We start from the raw sequence: 16,091 nt of genomic DNA on the forward strand, positions 1-16,091 counted from the left end.
CCCAGCTACACACACTTCACCCTTCTACAATCAGGCCGCAGACGCAGGTGCATGTACGCCCACACCAGACGACTTTTCCTCAAGCCATCAGGCTGCTCAAGCCCCACTAACCACCATAGATAATAAACCACTCCTTAACTAATCTGTCTTTTCAACCTGCCTTTTCAAAAAACTTCTCCTTTTGTCTTTTTGGGACTTTCTGAGCAAAAAAACTGTCCATTAAGTGCACATGACAAAAAAATACCTTGTATCCTCTCAGTTTACACAGTAACCATGCTTTACAGACACAGTTGAATAAACCTGTTATTTATAGTTTTGAAGTAAACTACTGACCATGTTACATATTGCTTAATATATAGGCTATGGAATAAATGGATATATGGCACGAATGCAACAGACAAAAACATACACAACTACAAATACCACAATGCAAACGGATATTTTCTGGCAATTTTTATTAATGACTTTTTTACAACAGGGGAACCGATGATAAAATCTGAGTACCAGTTTTAAAGGCAAAATGTTTCTACATGCTACACCTTAACCTAATTTTTTACTCATGCTTTTGCTTGGAAAAAAATATATAAACTTTTTTCGTAAAAACATACAATTAAAATCAAATTAATGATGTACAATATACTTCACCGTTAACTTCGTTTTTAATGTACCTTCTCTTGGTTTCTTCCATGCACATGATTTAAACAATACATTTATATATAGCAGTGTGTATGAATGTGTGTCATGTGTGTGTTATATACATTTTACAGATATATACTTACACACGCACACATATAAACACACACACACACGCACATTTAGAAAAGAAAGAGAAAGAAAATTAAGACTTTTAGGTGCAACTGGAGGAAACAACCAAAACCCATATATTCCTCTCACTGACCACACATCTTAAAAAAAAACCCAAAAAAAAAAACATAAAAACAAAACAAAAACATAAAAACTAAAAAAAAAAATCCTTAAGGAGACAAAAGATGGAATATGGAACGCATCTCCATATGACAGAGGAGGTGGATGAATCTGCATCCTTACAATTAAAAATAAACAAACATACCATCCTGCCAAAAAAGGAAAATGGAAGTCCAATGTCCAATGTTTCCAACAGTCACATTGAATTCACGTTTTTTTTTCCTTTCAAAATAAATATCTCACATCTGCAAAAAATAAATAATGATCTTAACACTTCACTATGGCAAATGCTAAATGTAAAAAAAGAAAGTCACTGCTCACTGAACGGTTATCAGGATGAACACGAGTAAAGCACTAGTGTGGCTCTGAGTGTCTTGCTCTCTGCTGTTACCTTGAGGTAGATAACACATTTACAAAGTTCTACATTTAATGGATTGCTGCTGCTGGCATCATATGTCCAATAAATGGTAATATTCATGAAATAATTTCTTGAAGATTCTGGGAAAAATACATAAATAACTTAGACCTAGATAGAAAAAAAGAATGGAAATAGACACAAGCTGGAAAAATGACCCCACTACCCCTTAGGAAAGTCACTTCATTAGACTTAACTCACGGGTAGTGATGTCAACCTCTACGTCTCCCATGTTCTTTTTTTAGTGCATTTTCCTCATCATCCTGCCTGCAACTCATCACTTTCTGTGCTTCTTCCCTCCAACACTCTCCCTCCTTCTTGTCTGGTCACAACCCCATGCACTCTTACTTCCACATGCATCTACAGTACGCCTTGTGCAAATGACATGCCAGTTAAAACAAAAATTAAAAAAATGGAAAATAAGCATGATCATACACTTGAGAGGGCCTTATAGGATGGTTCAGGCTGCTACAGGACCTTTATGTCGTTGTCAGAGGTCGCCTCGTTGAACAGAACTAGTAACTTGAAAAGTCAAATAAAAAGAAACCATACTTTAAAATAAAAATGGTATGAAATGATTCAAGTAAAAAACAATGTACTACTTAAAAAAAGGGAAACAAATGCAGGAAGTAGTCTAAAATTGCTGCAACTGGGACTTCTTTCGTTTTTAATTCAGATGTTTAAAAATGCTGCTGTATGTCTTATGGGCAATTTGGGGGGAGCATTTGACCGCGGAGGGGGTTAACGAGGCCTGGATGGATTTGAGAGGCAAGTCGGTGGCGCCGTCGAAGCCGGGCAGGGTGAGCGACTCCAGCTGCATGTTGAGGACCAGCTCCCCGTTGCGTGCCAGGAAGCGCTCCTCCATTGCCCCCGTGCCCACCACCACTACTTCGGGCTCGGGTTCCAACACGGCCACCCCCGGCACCACTTCGGCCGCCTCCTCGCGCTTGCTGAACAGCCGGTCCAGGTAGCTGGTGTAGGCCGTGCTCTGGAGCTGCTGGAGGTGGTCGTCCTTGCGCACGTCCCAGCACGCCTCGTCTATCAGGCAGCTCTCCTCGCCCGCTGACGCATACACGCCGAAGCTCTCCCAGGGGTTGGGTGGCCCCCGGCCCCCGAGTTGAGCCAGGTTCACCAGGCACTTCTCCTCCTTCTCCTGGCTGATGGACTTGGACATGGAGCCGCGCAGGCCCTCCAGTGCCGACACCGAGCTGTTAAGTTCATTCAGCAGGCCCACCTCGCTGCAGGGCTCGGGCTGCAGGCTCAGCTTGATGGTGCCTGCGATGAAGGAGTCAAAGTCGAAGCCCTGGTGGTGGTCCTGCGTCTGCTGTGTCTGCTGCTGCTGCTGCTGTTGTTGCTGGTGGTTAAGGTCTTTCTCCTGCTCACTGTCCTTCTCGGGGGCCTGGTTGTGTGTGGCCTCCTGGAGGGCGATCTGGGCCTTGACGAGGCCGTTCTTCTCACACTTGGTCTTGCCCTTCTTGTCGTTGGCGGTGGCGTTGGCTGCGGTGCTGGCGGCGCTGGCAGCCTTCTCCTTGCTCTGCTGCTCTTTCCAGTTGGAGAGGTCGATGATGAGCTTGGGCTCGTAGTAGTGGTTGACCTCGCTCTCGCGCCAGATCAGGTTGTCCAGGTACGAGGGCGAGACGGCCTTGTAGTTGCAGGTGTGTCCGCACTCCAGGTCGCAGTACTTGTTCTCATGGTGGTTGTGGTGGTCCTCGTGCTGCCAGGAGTCGAAGGAGGGCGAGTCGTGGTCCAGGAACTTCTCGCGGTCGCCGTCCAGGTACTTGCGCGGGTCCACCTGCACCTCCTCCTCGTCCGTGACGTCCGACATGGCGCGCGGGTCGCGCTGCACCTCCTCCGCCTCGTGGGTGCTGTGCAAGTGCCAGTCTTGGTCGGAGAACTGGCTGTCATGGTACCTGGAGTGGAGTAGAGAAGAGAGGAGAACCATACAAGATTAGAGAGTTGAAGTCATATGGACTAATGTAGTGGTTGTTACACTGAGTACTTTTATGAATGCATTATAAATACACATTTTCTGAAATAATTAATGATAATGAGGAACAGGGGTGTAGTCAGCAGAATTACATTTCGTTGTAAGCTGTGCACTAGAGGCAGCACTCCTGCAGGTGAGCAGGCCTTTCATGTCCTTCCGGCTTACCTGTCCCAGTTGTAGACGTGGCTGTGGCTCTGGTCCATCAGGAGGATGTCGTCCACCTCGTCCTCGATGTGGAAGGGGTGGCTGGAGATGGGCTCATCCAGGGGGAAGGAGTAGTCGCTCATGTAGGGGTGGGCTAAGGCCTCCTCTGCCGTCAAGCGATCCATGGGGTTGAAAGTCAAGATCTTCTCCAGGAAATCTAGGGCTGTTGACGGGGAAGGAGAGAGATGACATGACATCAACGGGGCATACTTGAGGAAACCAATATGGTAAACAGGTGATGGGGGCCAGGCTGAGGGACTACTAAGTAGTTTCACAGGCAGGAACTACTCAGGGCTTTCATTGAATAAAGAAAAAAAAAGGCAGGAAAATATGCAGAGCATATTATGTGTTGCTGCCAATAGTTTCCAATGGCGACAGTGGTTTTACACATGCATTTTCCAGAGTTGGAAAAATAAGCTCAAGACAAAGGACACAAATGGAAAGCAGCTACAGGACAATTCCCAAGGTCACGACTCCCGGACTGACCTTCGGCGCTGACGCCGGGCAGCAGCTTGGCGAGCGGGGTCTGTGGCTCGGACATGTCGCTCTTGATGAAGACGGGGATGACGCTCTGCAGCTCCTGGCGGTCTTCCTCGTGCACCACGGGGATGGACTGCAGGATCAGCTGCATCTGCTCCAGCTCGTGGGCACCTGTGCAGACGGGTCAAGAAGACAACATGAGGTCACAACCAGGGCTTGAAATTAGGGGTCGACCGATACAGGTTTTTTAATGGCCGATGCGATACCGTTTTTTTTTCATCACCCTTGGCCGATACCCGATTTCCGATACCCGATATTTGGGGCCGATATGGGTAAAAAAAGGGGTAAAAAAATGACAAATTTTCCATGTCTCAAGTTAAAATTAAACATTCCTTTAACATTATCAAAGTGAGGTAGAACTTGTAACATTTTAACACCCACTCTAACAATCAAGTGATGTCTAACAATCAAGTAATAAAAAAATTGTGTCTTGGTGCCTTTAAAAAACCCGAATGACATAAAAAAATAAATATTGCCGATACCGATATACTTAAAAAATGTGAATATCGGCCCGATACCGATATATATAATATCGGTCTATCCTTACTTGAAATTAACACCTGCCCACCAGCCAAATGATAGTGAAAATTCAGTTTGGCTGGTAGAAAAGAAAACTTACTAGCCAATTTGACCCCTTAGTGAGTGTGTTTGGCTTGTAAGAAAAAAACATCTACAGGTCGTTTTGGCTGGTGATGAAAAGGAGTGAATTTAGAGCCCTTGTTACAACACTATTGGGTCACATAATATTATTAGGTCATTTGATTACGCTCCACCTGAGCAGACGGCTCAGCCACGTCAGGTTACAGTTTTATCAGGTCACATCCATATTACAAGGCCACAAGGGCTCTTCACAGACACATCACTAGGTCACATCACTTGATTATGGAGCGAATTCAGATCCAAGAGCTCAAATTTCCTGCTCACATGTTGGGAGGAGCTAGATACTAGGGCAATGTAGGTCATGTCGAATGAATCGCAGGCTGGTATGATTTTGTTGTTGAGTAAAGTGATACTTTGAAAGCGATGGCCAAGATGTCTGGATATAGTTTTGGAACATCATCATCATGGAAAGCAATAACAGAAATAGTTTATTATTACTACTTAGTTCTTTGTGAGTACTAGGCCTGCATATGGACTGGAAGCATGCCCCATTTCCTGTTCATTCTTTCCTTCTTTTTTTCTTTTCTTTTCTTTCAGAAGGCACTTACTCCAACAGCCTTGACCTACTTTTCATTTTGTGTTTTGAGTATGGCCCCCTTTCCCTCCTCCACAGAAAGTGGAGACCGGTGTGTGTGCCACTTAAAAAAATTTGTTTGTACAGCACAGACGTCAGGCGTCTCTTGAACTGACCTGCAAACAGGGTCTTCCCCGTCAGCATCTCGGCGAATATGCATCCGGCGGCCCACATGTCGATGGCTTTGGTGTAGTTGTTGGGGGACAGCAGCAGGCGCGGAGACCGGTACCATTTGGTCACCAGTCCCTCCGAGAGGTGGCCCTGCAGACAGACAGCACAGAAACGGAAGAAAAGGAGGTCAAACATGATATCCTGGATATTTACACGCTGGCATTGGGACAAGAGATGCGCCTTCAATTACGCAGGCATCCAGCCCCAACATATATGGCCTCAATTCACAAGGGGTCAGACATCTGGAAGACCATACCACACAAAGCCCCCTTTGCCCTTCACTAGGGAAGGAGGAGCTACCCGTGCGATGGCTCAAGTGAGCCGTTGACAAACCCAGCGAGAGCGCGCCGCGCAGCACCGTGCCGTGCGGGGCAGGGCAGAGGGAAGCAGATGGGCCACGTGCGGCCTCTGTCAGCAGCTCCAGCGGGCGCGGCAGCACAGCGGGATAATCCGTCTCGTGCCCGACCCCGCATGCCAGCCAGCCAGCCGCGCTCAGATCACTGACACCAATCTGCACTCCCTAGGCCGCTGACAGCAACACTGTACAGCACAGCGCAGATCTCTAAGGCCATTGAGGAAGCTACCTTAATGGATAGGATGTATAGGCTAGACAGGCGGGCATGTGAAGGGTGTATGGCAGCCATGATGAGACATGTCAGTCAGTTGTCAGGTTTTGTATAGCTGAAGGTGAGAGGCCTATATACAGCACACTACAAGTACAATACAGTCTTTATGATGGCGTGAAAGCTTCACACTGCCAATGGAAATGGGTTCACACTGGATGGTTGTACTGGGATTAATGAAGATTGAATACTACAGTCTGTATAACTTCTACAATACATGACTGGGAATGAAGGTGGTTTCCAACTGGATTGAGAGCTTACTTACTAAAAACACACAAAAAAAAGGCAAGGCGTCCCGATGACTTGGCCAAACATTGCAACACCACATGGATGGAACAAGAAATGCTTAATCTTAATACCGTATGCATGTTGCATAAGGACAGATGCTACGATTGGGTCAAACGCAAAACTCCCCTCTTAACACACTGCTTGTGAAACAGCATTAAGCCAATCATGAGGGAAATTACTGCAAGATAGGGTGGGTGTGGGAACAACGCCTTACAGCAGTCTTATGGTGGTATTTACCAAGTTATACATGCCTTGAATTGTAGTAACAACTGACCCAATGGAAGCTCGCAAACAAATTTAAGTGAACATGTCCACTCACAAAGACTGAACAGGGCAGAACTTTTAAAAGCAATGTGAAGCACATGTCACACGGCACATGTTCAGACGGCGGGTCATGGTGACTTGTGTGACGTTTTGGCAATGTGGGAGGCGCTTCTTTTTTCCTCTTAACTGAGGAGGAAGGAGATCTCCGGCCGATCTGTGTGAACAGACACCGCTGAATCGAGTGACTCACTTCCCCTGCCCTGATGCCGGCGCTCCACCCCCCTTCTCTATTCACAAGCGCTGGCGGAAATGGTCTGTGGAACAGCACGTGAATCATATTTTCTCAGCAAGAACGTGCGTGCACTGGCATAGAACGTTAAAAGGACTTTTTCGGGGTTTTTTTAGTTGAAGTACTACTACTAATTCAAATGAACCACATGCAGCGAGAGTGAGAGAGCTGACGCAGTTGGAGATAAAGAGTTAAGCCCCAGCACATGGAAGGAAGGGTGGAAAATTGGGGTTTATGTGTCGTAGCTTGGGGCTGACTATGGCCGGCGCCAAGACAAGAGTACTCATCAACAAATCACCACAAACAGAGAGACAGCACTGTGCTCTTCCCAATAGCAGGCAGACATCTGTAGAGACGGGGCAAAAAGGCCCAATCATGTGCCACGCAAATACAGAGAGAAGACTTAAGCACCACTACATGAAAAGGCCTCTTTCACCAACCCTTCCACAGCGACTCTTAACTAGTACATACTACGACTATTATGGGGCCCCATGTATGTGTTCCTTTGCATAAGCTGCTATGCTGACACGTTTTTCCAGTAAAGGTATAAGAAGGACGTAGCTCAAACAAAGACGAAGCTTTAGAGTGCGGGAAAGGGAGCAATGAGTTCCAACATGCGCATGAACATCCTGGAAAACAGGTTTTTTGTACCGCACTGCTCGCGAGCCCTTGTGAGCACACATTCAAGCAAACGTTCCTCTGACTCCTCTGACTCTGGCTTTTGTTTTAATCCTGCTTTCCAGATCAAAACACAGAGAGAGAGCAAGAGGTCCACGGGGAAGCCCTAAGAGACGCCCCCACCCACGCACAGCGCCTCGGATAGATCAGGAGCAAAGCAAGGCCTGCCTGCTCCTCCTCTCCCCAACCCCCCATCCCAAAAACACAGCCGAGACAAAAGGCTGCCTGGGAAAGAGGAGAGCAGGAAAGGGGGGAGGGGGGAAGGGAGCCCGTTTGATCAGGGCTGGGGTTGCACGTGAATTCCTGAGATTCTTGAATCGAGGCAGATCTCAACCGCCAACAAAACTCTCTCACAGACAAGTAGCTCACACTGCACTCAGTGCCCTGAGCCAGCAATTCAGTTTTTAAAAAGCTGTTCAACTGTAGGTAGTTTTGCTTCTTATCTGATACAACCACACACTCTGTTGCCATTCTTGAGCAGAGGAAGATTCTTGTCTGTATCTTTTTCAAACTGTCAGTTCAGCTCATAACCAGTGTCGATTCAAAACTTTTAAAACGGCAACAACCTGACATAATCTGAAGCTGAAAAACTAAATAAATCAATAAGCCTCACAGGTTAACACCAAAGGCAAACAAGCCATCTTTATTTAGACGCCTCTCTGCCTGCCATGCAGCCATTGAAAACAGGATCATATTCAGCAGGCAGGTCATAAGTTGGATGGTTTCGTCGAGACCTGTGGGGGCCAACTGTGAAGGCATTGCTGCCTCTTTAATTATAGGCTGAACTTCAGCGAGGAGAAGCAGGCAGCACCGGGCAGACCAGACCAGACAGGATAGCTCTTGTAAAACCGCCGCTGAGGCCAAGGAGCATGACTAATCAACCACGGTGGGTGCCTGCCTGCCTGCCTGGCTAGCTAGCTAGTTGCTGGGCCCGGGGGGTTGCTGAGGTGGCCCTCTCCCTCACTCACGTTGGTTTATACAACAGAGACAGACAAAAGCCCACAGTCTGGGGCCTGCATGTGCGGCTCTCATAGCCTCCTGCTCTGCTCTGCTGTCTTGGCCCCGACATGGAAATGCTGAGAGCAGAGAGGCAGATAAGTGCTGCTCTCGGCACTGAGGGCTCCACTCATCTTTTCATCAGTGCAAACACCACAAAGCCTGCTGCTGGCGTAGGGGTGGTTTGACCTGGAAACTTTACAACCCAGTGGAAAAAGTATCCTAGGCGGTCACGAATCACAGGTGCCCCTTACATGCAAGCTGGGGTCAAGGTCCAAGGGCGAGGAAAGTTACTGATATTTTAAGATAAAGCCAGTGTTTACACAGCCCACTCCTCAGCTGCACTCCATTTCTACCTGTAGTAGGCAATTAGCCAGGACTATGAAGTAGAACATGAATAACTAACGTGACAAAAATAAAAATCCATACATGGCTGGCTACACGTGTAAATCTGCATTTGCTGGCTGGCTATATGACAAGACAGCTCAGCCAAATTTAGAGAGAGTGAGGCCCTTCTGGCAGGCCGGGAGTAGTTTGCTGCTGCCAGCTGCAATGGCAGGGCCGGCCCTGGTGACTAATCTAAAACATGTGCAAGCATCTCTACACGCATCTACGTACCTTGAGCCTGCTGGGCTGTCAAAATGACTGCTGGCAACCTACTTTCATCAATCCTCAGCCAACCTTCACCGGAGGCTCTGCTTAGTCATTTCCAAATACCAAATTTACACTTGAACACTTCAAATGTTCAGTGAATCGTCTAGTAGGCAGGTCATCAGATAATGTCTTTCTAAAATGTGATTTCATAAAATGACACACAGGATAGCCAATGCATAAGATAGGAGGGCAGCCACATTCAGACACAAACACACACTCACTCCGCCAACAGAAAAAACCCTTCAACAGGACATAGAGTAAACAAATAAAAATAGAACCATTTCCTCCAACCTATGGACTCAGTCGTAACCGGTCACAGGCACACCAAACAACACCAGGAAACAGGGAGTATAAAGATAAGCACATATAGTTTCCACTCAACTAGCAGGAGATACACAAAGCATTAGGGTGATACTACCAAGGCAAACTTTGCCACAGATACTGAATTACATCCTCTTACAGCTCCAAAGGCATAATTGCTAAGTGGCCTTACCAGGAGAACCACCAGCTGGTGAGTCATTCAAGAGCAGCAAACAGTTGGTCAGGTTAATACCGCCACGGGGGAAAGCTTAGCCTTTGCCCCACCTTCCATTCACAGAAGATAACACACTGACTACACACAAAAGCCACAACCGAAACGGGGATGGGAAACAAAAACACGTTTAGAAAACAAAACATAATTTCAATGACCTTGGGCGCTCAAAAAGGCACTTCCAAGTATAAGACATTATTGCTGTTGCTGTGATCATTGTTGTTATTATTATTATTATTAATATTATAGTTATTACCTTGTGGGAGTAGTGAGGGTCCATGATGCGTGCGAGGCCAAAGTCTCCGATCTTGAGCACCAGGTCCTCGGTGTTGACGAAGAGGTTGGCGGGTTTGAGGTCGCGGTGCAGCACGTTGGCCGAGTGGATGTACTTGAGGCCCCTCAGCAGCTGGTACATGAAGAGGCGCGCGTGGCCCTCCGACAGCAAGCCCTGCTCCAGCACCTTGCACAGGTCCGTCTCCATGTACTCCTGCACGATGTAGACGGAGTTGACTTCAGTCAGCGAGCTGACGTCCTCGGTCAGCCGCCGCCCGCTGGGCCCCAGCGTTTCGAAGACCTTGACGATGTTGTCGTGGTCCAGCCGCCGGATGATCTTGATCTCGCGCAGCGCGTGCTTGACGCTCTGAGGGTCGGTCAGCACGATCTTCTTGACCGCCACGCGCTTGTCGCAGTCCGTGTCCACGGCCGAGAATACCAGGCCGTTGCCGCCGTAGCCCAGTGGCTTCAGGTCCATGTAGCGGGGCCCCAGGTCGAAGCCGTGAATGTTCATCAGGCTCTCAAACTTCTCCGCCATGTTTGGTGGTAGTACTGGCCTTCTCTTCTCCTACGAGACCACTCTCTATCTACTTCTGCACCTCTTTAACGGTAGTGATGTGTTGGATTTTTTTTCCTAATGCAGGCCAATGTGAAATTTTGTTAACGCCTTTCCTCAGTTAATATTGAAATGTCCCAAGTCTGGCTTATCTTACTTCAACAACGAGCCCCACAGGACCTCTCTGCCCCCTTCCTAGCCCTCAGTTTATGGAAAAGTGAACTCTTTGATATGTCATCATACAGTGAAATCATATCACTGTTTCTGTTAGGGAAATGTTGCCTTAATAGGGGATGTGTGACACAATAATGGAATGGATAGTTGAGGCCAGTTAAAAAGGCATCAAAAGAAAAGCTGTATTACTTAAATATCTAATACCATCCTCCTCACAGTGCAGATACATTCAGTGTATGACTGGTCCTGAGCAGCATTGTTGAATATTAGTAGCACTACAAATAATTAATAGTATTTTTTTGTTCCTTTTTTTGTGTTTTTCTTTTTTTTGTTTTTTTTTTAAAATAAATTCAAGCCAAACACCTGAAAGCTAAACTGGCAGCTGATTTAGGTTCTCTTTCCCTCAGTGATCGGGTGGCTCAAGCTCACCACAGTCGCAATCAAAACTATCCTCCATCTTACATTGGCGTAACCTGAAACAGAAAACAGACAAGAGAAAAAGACATCAGTTTTAAGTTACATCTGAAAAGGAAAATGTTCTCCATTTTCTGTAGAACACTTTGTTAATAACTTCTTAGCACAAGTTCTCACTCACATGTGCTTAATCTTGAGCATGAGTTGATTGGAAAGAAAAGAATACAGCCATTTGCCTTGTAACATGACCAATATGAATGTGGGTTAACGACCAGCAGGGCGCAAATCCACCCATTTTGCAGTTCACGTTTTTATGTTTGCTTCCAATGACACACTCACAGCAGGCACATGCACTCTGTGTAATGTAGCACAAGGCAGGCCGCGCTCAGGCCACGTTGCAGTGTGCCGGGAGGGACCTTTTCTCCACCCCACCCCCCTCCTCTCGTACACACGTTAGAGTAGATATCTAATCTACTCCGTTTAGTCCTAAACACTGAAGTCACACAAAACACTATCAGCTGCTGTTTCGTGATCACCATGGTTGAACCTTTCGATAGAAATTCTGATGATTTTCAGAGCACACAGTTTTCAATCCACTAATCCAACCAATAACAAACAGGGCAATACAACAAAACATTGTGATGAATGATAAATATAACCCTTTGGTGAACTGAAGTGCTCAACCTACTTTGGAGAAACATCAATGTATTCTACAATGTATTGACATTGACTTTGGCACCAATGGTGGTATATATAGACTGTTCAACCCAGTGGTTCAATCCATTACGGGTAGCCACAATTCACATGATTATTAGAGCCAACATCTAAAACTAGAACTAGATAGAGAACAGTCTGTAGAATCGTAGTTCTAATCCAAATATTTACAGCTGGAGCAATAAGGCCAAGGAACGTGACTCGAGACTACTGCTCTGGACAAAGATACCTTGTTACTTGAGGTGGAAGCCATTTCCTATGACAATACAAGGTGTATGCAGCTACCGGTAGCTTTGAAATCAAATGAAGGCTAATCTGAACGGTTGTTGTTAAATCACGTTTCTAAATCAAGTCGTACACGAATTAATCTTAACAGTTCGTCAAAAAACAATAGTGGACTTTAAACTGCACTGCTCTCCTAGTCGTAAACGAGAGACATAAACACGCAAATTATTAATCTGACGTTAACGGACACTGAAGGATATGCCAAGTTTTATTTACAAAACAAAATAAGCATCTGCTTATTCTTTATGTCCCCAACGCGAAGGTTAATGTTACCGGATAATGCTACAATGTTTCTCTACACAAGACACACGGGAGGGAAATGTGCTATCGGGTAACTAACGTATGGTACCCGTATCGTATCGGTCGTTAGCAAAGGTAAGCTTCCAGTTGATATGAATCAACCATACTAAATGGTTACACAAAAAGACAATTTTAACCAGATGTATCACGCTATCATTATATGCACAGATCGATTTACTAATAAACACGGCATTAATAAGAAGACACCCCGAACACCGCCAAGGCTAATGGAAATGTTAGCGCTGGAGATCCGCGACTTCACAATTTCTCAAGGCGGTTGGTCAACGGCTATTTACTTAAAACGTCAAAAACGTTGTACTGGCTTCCCTAATAGTAAATGTAGTAACCCTCGCACTACCCAAATCACAGCCAAATGCATTCATTCTTGTGAACGTAAGCCAGTTGGTGATATGTTTTTGAAAATGGTGTAGATGCTAAAGCTAATTCGGTAAAGATCCCATGGCTCAAACAAAGAATTCAACTGTCAGCTAGCATGCAAGCTAGCATCTGTGTATTCAGCCCGGCCAGTATGCTAGGTGGCTAATCTCAGGAGGATAGCTTTTCTTCTTGAATATAAAAGAGCGAAATGGCAAATAAACAAACAGGCAAATAATGGAAAAATAACACAAGCAACGGCTTTTCCTGACACACCAACGCGTCGTATAGATAATGAAATGACTTACTATTCTCATCCGTGTCATTTAAGGTTTCCTTTACGAGGTAAAGACTCGGATAGCGCTCCGCTCCAACAACACCCTCGGTCCGCTACTATCGCCATTCAGACTGTTGGGGCTATTTCTATCCAGCTAAGCAGCTGCGTCAGTCACTCAAGGGGAGGTGATGAGACTATGGCGGTAAATTCGAAAAGCGTAAAGAATGTGTTAATTCGGGACAAAGATTAAAATGCGTTTTCACCAATCGCATAAAGAAGAATAAAGCGTTCAATAAAAGCACAATAGTGACTTTTTGTGAACCTTTCCATCGGGTCATGAATCTTGGAGCCACATGATCAGTGGCTGGCTCTTTATCAACAAGCAGTGTGCACAGTGGTGCCACGGATGCTCAGGTTTATCCGAACAACGCAACTTCTATCTTTTCGTAGGCTACTATGCACTGCACAAATAACATTCTTTTGTAGGCCTATCTGGCCAGCCACCAGTCCTCCTCATTCAACAAATGGACAATTTTCACCACGAGAGGTAGGCTAATTGTTCTTCCAAAACATCAAAGTGAAGCGTTCCTCCTGAACACAAACAGAAAGGCGCGTACTATCTGAGCTGGCCCCTGTTCAGTGTTCATCACCGTTTAGGCAAGATTGAATATGTAAACATGAGCTATATTTCGCATTAATCAATTCAATCCATGGAGATTTGCAGTCATTTTAGGATGGCAGTGACGGAAAAAGAGAATGCAGAATATTCATCTTGCTCACCTTTCGACGTTTCACCATAGATTTGGTCTATCCAAGCTCTAAGATAGTCAAACGACGTATCTGCAATGTTGTAGAGATAGTTATGCCCTTTTGAACGTCCTTGATCCAGCCTATGCAATTGCGCCTACCTATCTTGTCCAACTCTGAAGCCCTTTGCCGTGCTTCCCCTGTCACACTGCGGCGTCCTGGTGCTATGGACCCGTAGACCTACGGTGTGTGTCTTCTGGAAGCAATTTGTTGGCTTTTGCAGCAGTATGGATGTCTTGCAGTCTGCACAGCAGCATCAATCGATGGACGCACTCCTTTCTAAATCCAAGCCTGCGCGTCCTCACTAATGTCTCTGCCTTCGCTGTCTTCACCCAAGAATAAATCTAATCCTTCCGAGTAAAAGCACGCATACTATCGAGACAGTCCTCTTTTAATCCACGCACACGACGGAATGCAGCCAGCCAGGAGTCAATTTTGATGAATGGACTGGAGGAGCGTCTACTCTGCGTGCTAGCTATGCGGGACTGTACTTGCGCATCATCGGCAGCAACAGAGGAGGAGGACCATGTGAACAACCATGTGCTCCTGAATGCAGCAGTACAGGCAGGCAGGCGTAGTGCTGAGTGGACCACATAGCCGCCCTATGTTGTTGTGATGCGTAAATTGTCATTTGAACTGAATTCATTTAGTGAAAACAGAACAACAGCCTACAGCCAAAGATTTGGTTTGGTAAAATATTTTAGTAGGCCTAATAGATGCAAATGAACGCTGTGGGAGAATACTGTCAATTAGACCAAATATATGGTCATGGAAGCCTGCCTGATATCAAAACTCAAGTCTTAAATCTATCTCGAAACTGACACTGAAAACACAAATCCACACAGCAAGTGGCATCACAGATCATTCAATGCATCAGCTGCCCTGACCCTGTCTAGATAGTAGTAGGCTATGTGTGCTTCTAGGCCAAGCGGTCAGGTTTTCTTATTTTACTAAACAAGAGATTACCATGTTTCTTTGGTGAGAAGGGGGGTCAACCCGCTTGTAGTTGTATCTGCCATGGGGTGTTTCGCAAGAGAAAGGCAATAGGCCTATCATATCTCCAGAGACTGAAGGCCATACATCAGATTTCACTTTCAGTACATGGACATTGGTCTTGACAAGCAGATATATCAGGAACTATGATGCCATGGCATGTTGATATGACAGGTTAACCTTACATAATTTCACCATAAAATGCAATTATGTAAACTGTGTATTAGATATGCACAGTACAGTCTATAAATCAGAATTGGAAATCATGCATTGACAATTAGATATGTTCTTTCGCTTATTGAGTTGCCCAGTAAATTGCAGTTGCAACAGGTATACAGTACACGCACACATACTTTCCCCCTGCATTTGTGTCTTTGAAATAGTCAGATGTAAACATTACTGCTACATTGAAGAGTAATGTCTTAATGGTGCCTATATGTCTAGACTGCCCAGCATTTCTTGGGTTTTGTTTATGAAGTCTAATCCTTTGCTTGTTTAATCTGAACAGACAATTTGTCCTTGAAGACTCAGCCCATGTCCCAATATGAAATGGACCTGGATCTCCTGAAGAAAGTGACAGGTCAGTGTGTGACACATGTCATTCTTAATAAACATGTCCTGCATGTTGGTCAAATTCTCTACAGCTGTCACCCTGTCCGTGAGATGTAAAGACACACGTTGTGTTGAGTGGGGAGAAAGTTGTAACAAAGTCTCCGTTTCACTTACCATGGTTGACACTGTTCATGTTTGTCAGAAGCGACATGCTTTTACTGTTTTTTAATAATCCATGTGTTATATCCAAAACAGACAGACGACTCTGTGTGACTGCAAAACTCAGTATCCACAGTGTGCTGCAGAATAGCCTATGGAGGAGAGTAGATGAAGTAATAGTCAGTCAGTAGGTGTAGTCCTGTGCACCATGTGCAGCTGTTTTCTGTGGCGGAGGCTCCATGGAGGGCTAATATAGGCCAGCAATAGAAGGGGTGGAGATTTCTCTCGGTATGGCTTGGCTCTTGGCTCGCCGCTCCAGTGGCGGCCTCGCTCGCGCTGTGGACCACTCAACACCTCAGACACAGCGCTGCCCTCCTTTCCTTCCTCCCTCCCTCCCTCCCTTCCTCCCTCCT

At 45.8% G+C, this 16,091-nt stretch overlaps 1 protein-coding gene and 1 long non-coding RNA gene across 4 annotated transcripts in view; one reads left to right on the forward strand and one right to left on the reverse strand.

Annotated features, from left to right (window-relative positions):
• Positions 1-438: 438 nt before the first annotated feature.
• On the reverse strand, positions 439-15,975 carry mapk6 (mitogen-activated protein kinase 6). Of its 3 annotated transcripts, XM_063188156.1 has the most exons (7): positions 13,948-15,482; positions 13,199-13,361; positions 10,056-11,275; positions 5,421-5,565; positions 4,017-4,181; positions 3,492-3,693; positions 439-3,249 (listed from the first exon to the last, which is right to left on the reverse strand). In XM_063188156.1, exons 3-7 carry the CDS (start codon positions 10,608-10,610, stop codon positions 2,007-2,009), a joined length of 2,310 nt encoding a protein of 769 aa, XP_063044226.1. In that variant the 5' UTR covers positions 10,611-11,275; positions 13,199-13,361; positions 13,948-15,482; the 3' UTR covers positions 439-2,006. The 3 variants fall into 3 exon arrangements, with proteins under 3 accessions (XP_063044226.1, XP_063044227.1, XP_063044228.1); XM_063188157.1 differs by lacking the exons at positions 13,199-13,361; positions 13,948-15,482 and adding an exon at positions 15,694-15,975; XM_063188158.1 differs by lacking the exon at positions 13,199-13,361.
• LOC134438563 (uncharacterized) overlaps positions 11,284-16,091 on the forward strand; it is a 38,759-nt gene continuing 33,951 nt past the window's right edge. Inside the window, exons 1-2 of the long non-coding RNA XR_010032624.1 lie at positions 11,284-12,590; positions 15,476-15,547. This is a non-coding gene — a long non-coding RNA (uncharacterized LOC134438563). The remainder of the gene's footprint in view (positions 12,591-15,475; positions 15,548-16,091) is intronic.

Source organism: Engraulis encrasicolus, chromosome 22 (genome assembly GCF_034702125.1).
Source record: "Engraulis encrasicolus isolate BLACKSEA-1 chromosome 22, IST_EnEncr_1.0, whole genome shotgun sequence".
Lineage (NCBI taxonomy): Eukaryota > Metazoa > Chordata > Actinopteri > Clupeiformes > Engraulidae > Engraulis > Engraulis encrasicolus.